The sequence below is a fragment of the Muntiacus reevesi genome, chromosome X (assembly GCF_963930625.1).
Source record: "Muntiacus reevesi chromosome X, mMunRee1.1, whole genome shotgun sequence".
NCBI lineage: Eukaryota > Metazoa > Chordata > Mammalia > Artiodactyla > Cervidae > Muntiacus > Muntiacus reevesi.
The window spans coordinates 62,259,134-62,266,314 of NC_089271.1; the positions used below are offsets into that span (position 1 = coordinate 62,259,134).

At 35.2% G+C, this 7,181-nt stretch overlaps 1 protein-coding gene across 2 annotated transcripts in view; it reads left to right on the forward strand.

Moving 5' to 3' along the window:
• Nucleotides 1–7,135, forward strand: part of OGT (O-linked N-acetylglucosamine (GlcNAc) transferase) — a 41,510-nt gene extending 34,375 nt beyond the window's left edge. For both annotated transcript variants that reach the window (XM_065915738.1, XM_065915739.1), the window contains exon 22: nucleotides 4,825–7,135. In XM_065915738.1, coding sequence (XP_065771810.1) covers nucleotides 4,825–4,999 — 175 coding nt within the window. In that variant the 3' untranslated portion in view covers nucleotides 5,000–7,135. The remainder of the gene's footprint in view (nucleotides 1–4,824) is intronic.
• Nucleotides 7,136–7,181: the final 46 nt, after the last annotated feature.

Genomic DNA, 7,181 nt, shown 5'->3' on the forward strand with positions numbered 1-7,181 from the left:
AACGTTTTGAGATTCATCCATGTTGTTGGCTGATATCAGTAACTCATTCCCTTTTATTGCTGAGTAATATTTCAGTATATGGATGCAGCACAGTTTAACCATTCTGCTGACATTCAGAATTTTATTTGGAAGATAACATTAATATGGTTATGGTTGGTTGAGGCCAATGAATATGCATAGCCATTTTACTAGTTCTGGCACGGCAATCAATAAATAACATTTTAATTAATTAAAAAACTTCAGGAGTATTCCAGCTTCTGGTTTTAAAGTAATAATTGTCTCTGTATAAGAATGGTTTCATGACAAATGATATATTTAGAACATGAGTCAAGAGAGAATTCTTTCCTCTGTTACCAGAAGAATTGTTTTTTTTTTCTGTTTCTGAACAAGTGATATTAGGAACATTTAAAAAAATTATTTTAGTTGGAGGATAATTACTTTACACTATTGCGATTTCTGCCATACATTGACATGAATCAGCCATGGGTGCACATGTGTCCTCCCAGCCTGAACCCCCCCTCCCATCTCCCTTACCACCCCATCCCTCTGGGTTGTCCCAGAGCACCGGCTTTGAGTGCCCTGCTTCATGCATCAAACTTGCACTGGTCATCTATTTTACGTATGGTAATATACATATTTCAATTCTATTCTCTCAAATCATCCGACACTCGCCTTCTCCCACATAGTGCAAAAGTCTGTTCTTTACATCTTTATCTCTTCTGCTGCCTTGAATATAGAATTGTCATTACCATCTTTCTGAATTCCATATATATGTATAAATACACTGTATTGGAGTTTCTCTTTCTGACTTACTTCACTCTGTATAATAGGCTCCAGTTTCATCCACCTCATTAGAACTGACTCAAATACATTCTTTTTCATACCCGAGTAATGTTCCATTGTGTATATGTACCACAACTTCCTAATCTGTTCACCTGCTGATGGACATCTAGGTTGTTTCCATGTGCTAGCTATTGTAAACAGTGATGCAATGAACATTGGGGTACATGTGTCTTTTTCAATTGTGGGTTTCTTGGTGTGTATGCCCAGCAGTAGGATTTCTGGGTCATATGGCAGTTCTAATTGCTGTTTTTTAAGGTATCTCCACACTGTTCTCCATAGTGACTGTACTAGTTTGCCTTCCCACCAACAGTGTAAGAGGGTTCCCTTTTCTCCACACGCTCTCCAGCATTTATTGTTTGTAGACTTTTTGATGGCAGCCATTCTGACCCACATGAAGTGATACCTCATTGTGGTTTTGATTTGCATTTCTCTAATAATGAGTGATGTTAAGCACCTTTTCGTGTATTATTAACCATCTGTATGTCTTCATTGGAGAAACGTCTGTTTAGTTCTTTGGCCCACTTTTTGATTGGGTTGTTCATTTTTCTGGTATTGAGCTTCATGAGCTACTTGTTTATTTTGGTGATTAATTCTTTGGCAGTTGTTTCATTTGCTATTGTTTTCTCTCATTCTGAAGATGCCTTTTCACCTTGCTTACAGTTTCCATTGTTGTGCAAAAGCTTTTCAGTTTAATTAGGTCCCATACTGTTTATTTTTGTTTTTATTTCCATTACTCTGGGAAGTGGGTCATAGAGGTTCTTGCTGTGACTTATGTCAGAGTGTTCTGCCTATGTTTTTCTCTAAGAATTGTAGTTTCTGGTCTTACATTTAGACCTTTAATTCATTTTGAGTTTATTTTTGCATATGGTGTTAGAAAGTGTTCTAATTTCATTCTTTTACACATGGTTGATCAGTTTTCCCAGCACCACTTGATAAAAGAGATTGTCTTTTCTCCACTGTATATTTTTGCCTCCTTTGCCAAAGATAAGGTGTCCATAGGTACATGGTTTTCTCTCTGGGCTTTCTATTTTGTTCCATTGATCTAGATTTCTGTCTTTATGCCAGTACCATACTGTCCTGATGACTGTAGTTTTGTAGTATAGTCTGAAGTCAGGAAGGTTGATTCCTCCGGTTCCATTCTTCTTTCCCAAGATTGCTTTGGCTATTCGAGGTTTTTTGTGTTTCCATACAAACTGAAATTATTTGTTCTAGTTCTGTGAAAAATACCATTGGTTGCTAGATAGGGATTGCATTGAATCTTTAGATTGCTTTGAGTAGTATAATAATTTTCACTATATTGATTATTCCAATCCATGAATGTGGTATATTTCTCCATCTATTTGTGTCATCTTTGATTTCTTTCATCAGTGTTTTATAGTTTTCTGTATATAGGTCTTTTGTTTAGGAAAATTTATTCCTAAGTATTTTACTCTTTTCCTTGTAATGGAGAATGGGATTGTTTCCTTAATTTCTGTCTCTTTTTTCATATACATCGCAGTGTATGGGAATGCAAGGGATTTCTTTGTATTAATTTTATATCCTGCAACTTTACTTCATTGATTAACTCTAGTAGTTTTCTGGTGGTATCTTGAGGGTTTTCTATATAGAGAATCATGTCATCTGCAAACAGAATTTTACTTCTTTTCCATTCTGGATTCCTTTTATTTCTTTTCTTTGGTTCCTGTGGCTAGGACTTCCAAAACTAGGTTGAATAGTAGTGGTGAGAATGGGCACCCTTGTCTTGTTCCTAATTTTAGAGGAAATGCTTTTCAGTTTTTTGCTGTTGAGAATAATGTTTGCTGTGGGTTTGTTGTATATGGCTTTTATTATGTTGAGGTATGTTCCTTCTATACCTGCTTTCTGAAGAGTTTTTATCATAAATGGGTGTTGAATTTTGTCAAAGGCTTTCTCTGCATCTGTTGAGATAATCATATGGTATTTATCTTTCAATTTGTTAATATGGTATATCACATTGATTGATTTGCAAATATTGAAGAATCCTTGCATCCCTGGAATAAAGCCAACTTGGTCATGATGTGTGATCTTTTTAATATGTTGTTGGATTCTGTTTGGTAGAATTTTGTTGAGTATTTTTGCATTTATGTTCATCAGTGATATTGGCTTGTAGTTTTCTTTTTTGTGGCATCTTTGTCTGGTTTTGTTAGATTAAGGTGATGGTAGCCTCATAGAATGAGTTTGGGAGTTTACCTTCCTCTGCAATTTTCTGGAAGAGTTTGAGTAGGATAGGTGTTAGCTCTTCTCTAAATTTTTGGTAGAATTTAGCTGTGAAGCCATCTGGTCCTGGGCTTTTGGTGGCTGGAAGATTTCTGATTACAGTTTCAGTTTCCGTGCTTGTGATGGGTCTGTTAAGATTTTCCATTTCTTCCTGTTTCAGTTTTGGAAAGTTGTACTTTTCTAAGAATTTGTCCATTTCTTCCAAGTTGTCCATTTTATTGGCATATAGTTGCTGATAGTAGTCATATGTAGCTTATGATCATAGTAGCTTATGATCCTTTGTATTTCTGTGTTGTCTGTTGTGATTTCTCCATTTTCATTTCTGATTTTGTTGATTTGATTCTTCTCCCTTTTTTCCTTGATGAGTCTGGCTAATGGTTTGTCTATTTTATTTATCTTCTCAAAGAACCAGCTTTTAGTTTTGTTGATGTTTGCTATAGTCTCCTTCATTAATTTTTCACTTATTTCTTCTCTCATTTTTATGATTTCTTTCCTTATGCTAACTTTGGGGTTCTTCTTTTCTTTTTCTAGTTGCTTTAGGTGTAAAGTTAGGTTGTTTATTTGATGTTTTTCTTCTTTCTTGAGGTAGACTTGTATTGCTATGAACCTTCCTCATATGGATTTAACTGAATCCCATAGGTTTTTTGTTGTCATGTTTTCATTTTCATTTGTTTCTATGCATATTTTGATTTCCTTTTTGATTTTTTCCATGATCTGTTGATTATTCAGAAGCATGTTGTTTAGTCTCCATATGTTTGTTTTTTATAGTTTTTTTCCCCCCTGTAGTTGGTATGTACATTGTGATCAGAAAAAAGGCTTGAGAAATTATTTCAGTTTTTTAAAATTTGCCAAGGCTAGATTTTTGGCCCAGGATGTGATCTATCTTGGAGAATGTTCCATATGCACTTGAGAAAAAGGTGACATCTACTATTTTGGGTTGAAATACCCTGTAAATAGCGATTAGGTCTAACTGGTCCATTGTATAGTTTAAAGCTTGTGTTTCCTTGCTAATTTTCTGTTTGGTTGATCTATCCATAGGAGTGAGTTGGGTATTAAATTCCCCACTATTATTGGGAACACTTTTTTTTTGTATATGAATAAACAACTCAGTTCATGTACAAGGGGAAAATTATAGCAGTAGACATTGCATTGTTCCCCTGGAGTGTTTTCCTATTTCATTAAAATATTCATAAAATGAATACTTCCATCTGTTTGTGCCTTAGCTATTGTGAATGGTGCTTCAGTGAGCATCTTTGCATGGCCAGATGTGTCTGCATCTCTGATTATTTCTTTTGAATAGATTTAAAAGGTTATTGATCATACAGTTATGAACATTTATGGTTCTAACAGACACATTGCTGAATTGCTTATTGAAAGAGTAAAGCAGTTTACATTCTAACCAGTAGTACATAGGAATAGGTATGTGTCATTGCCAAGAATTGTTTTTATTTTAAAGGTAGAAATAAGATGAATGGAGAAAGCATGGTATCTCTTGGATATACTTGTTTAGGAAAGAATTAAATTTTTTCACAGAATGTGGGGGTGGACTCCGTTATAGGTGTTTAATATTTTGTTAGTTGTGACCTTTCACTTTTTAGCATTGAGGTAATGGGGGGCCAGTCAGAAGAGAAAATCTTATAAAAAAGTTTGGCCATGTAATTTACCACAGAGGTGTTTAGGTATTTTTGTGAGCTAGTTCTGAGTTTCTGTTGTGATTTATAAACTTGGCTCCTTTTTATTTTCCAGCCTGAAGAAAATTCGTGGCAAAGTCTGGAAGCAGAGAATATCTAGCCCTCTGTTCAACACCAAACAATACACAATGGAATTAGAGAGGCTGTATCTACAGATGTGGGAGCATTATGCAGCTGGCAACAAACCTGATCACATGATTAAGCCTGTTGAAGTCACTGAGTCTGCCTAAATAAAGACACCATGTACACAGGAGAATTACCCCATACCTGAGCCTCAACCTTCTGGTGAAAGGGAACTAGATATGTACTTTTTACTTATCTGTATGGTATCATGTTGCAGATGGGTGACAAATAATGATAATACAATAGCACAGCCAGACTTGCTTCCTGCATGATAGGGAGAGACACTGGAGATGGAAAACTGCTATTCTACAAGGAGTCTCCATAGGATTTTGCAGCAACCAGGTGGTGCATAGGTCTGGAAGGTCTGATCTCCCTTGGTCTTCCATGGGATGGATAGTGTGGAGGGGAGAGAGAGATTGTCCAGCCGTTTTGTGATTCCATGGATTGATGAGTCTTCTGAATTAATTTTTTTCTTTATATTTTGGGTATTGGAGCTTTTAAAAATGTTTGGTTTCAGGTATTTTTATTCATGTGAAGTGTATATTATTCTCTTGAGATAAGGTTTTAAGCTAAAATTTTCCTTGTTTTAGTTTCTGAACTCTATGGATTAATGGGAACTTTGCTGGTGTAGTCTTTTTATAGGTTTTATAAACCACTTGAGCCTATATCAGTCATTTTAGTGTCTGACATAATGTCTGGAGCTATCAGTGCTTTGTTGGTTTAGATGATGACGATGACGATGATGATGATGACTTAATATTTTTCCTGGTCTGTTTCCTATTTCCTTCTTCCCCTCCCCCCACTTTAAAATTTCTCCTGTAACTTGGCTAACAAAACCAAGTCTGATTCAGAACCTCCCAGAGTGTTTCTCTTAAACATATCATCTGGTGCCAAATGAAAATTCTTAGGAGTGATTATTAATTATGAAGGGCACAGTTGTGGTACTGTCATTGATGATAATAATATAGGTTTTTTTGGCCTAGAGTCTTGACCTATTTCACCAGTGTTTTACCTTTGACTGTCCCTCTATGCTGCTTCCAAAAGTGATAATGTGTGATAATATTTTTACCTTCATTTCTGAAATTTGTTTTTTTAAAGTGAGTCCTGTTCTTCCTATTTCTTTCAGCAGAAATGAAATCCCAGGTAAGTATTCAAATATTTGATCAGTAAGTCAGTTATCTCTGATACATTAAATAACTTGCATCGAAAAACATGTTATAGGAAAAAAAAGCTCTAAAGGACCAGATAATGTATATGAGTAATTATTTTTCAGACCTTCTAGGGTGTCATGTATAATAACTGTCTTCTGGACTTGATCCTGAAGTCGTTTCGGACTCAGCCTCAGTAGTAGCAAATTGCACTGCTACTTGGTTTGGAGTACAAATTAGACTTTAACCCTCCTGGAGCTTGAATTTTTTGGTATTAAAAAACCATAGGAATAAAATTATTGAATTTCAACAAAGGATCGAGAGCTTAAGGCTTAAATAAGCCAACATATGAATATGTTTTTGTCTTGCTGTACTGCACATATGCTATCCAGTAACAGGTAATATTTTGTCTGCTAGTAGTGTTCTAGATTATAATGTCTTTCCAAAGTGCTGAGGCAGTGCACCTATTTTGTAGTTGCAGCTGATGCCTGAATGTATCCTAGCTGACAAATTATTGATTAATAAGAACTTGAATTTCTGAAAGATTTATACTATTAACCAAAATCTGAGCAAAGAGTCTCAAGTGTAATTCTAACCAGAATTACATGTTAATGAACTTGTGTACCTTTTAACAATGTAAATCAAGGAACATCAGTTTAGGGATTTCTTAATTTATTTTTTATCTAATTAAGATACCAGTTAAAGGTTGCCAGCTTGGTTGCAGATAAATCGATGTTTGAAATTCACCAAACTACTTAATGTGGAATAGGATAATATACTTCCAGTGCCCTCAAGGCTGTGACCTTACAGCCATTTTACATAGCACATCATTCCTCCTATGGGGATGAACCTTTTCCTGGCACGAAAAGTAGCCGCTCTGGTTGAAGCTTTGCTTATTGTAACAGGCTTTTGTTTCCAGGTAACATGTCTGTGGAGGACTTATTTCTGAATAGAGATATAGATATTACTGGAAACTAATTGTTTTTTTTCTATTATACTCTGCTTTATCAAAGAAGTAAAACATTTAAATTGTGCTACAGAAATTCAGATGTTGTCTTGCGATCTTTAAACAATAAATGAATGATTTGCCCTTAATATGGCTGATGTACTTTGTGTTCTGTTAAATTGAACGTTGGATGGA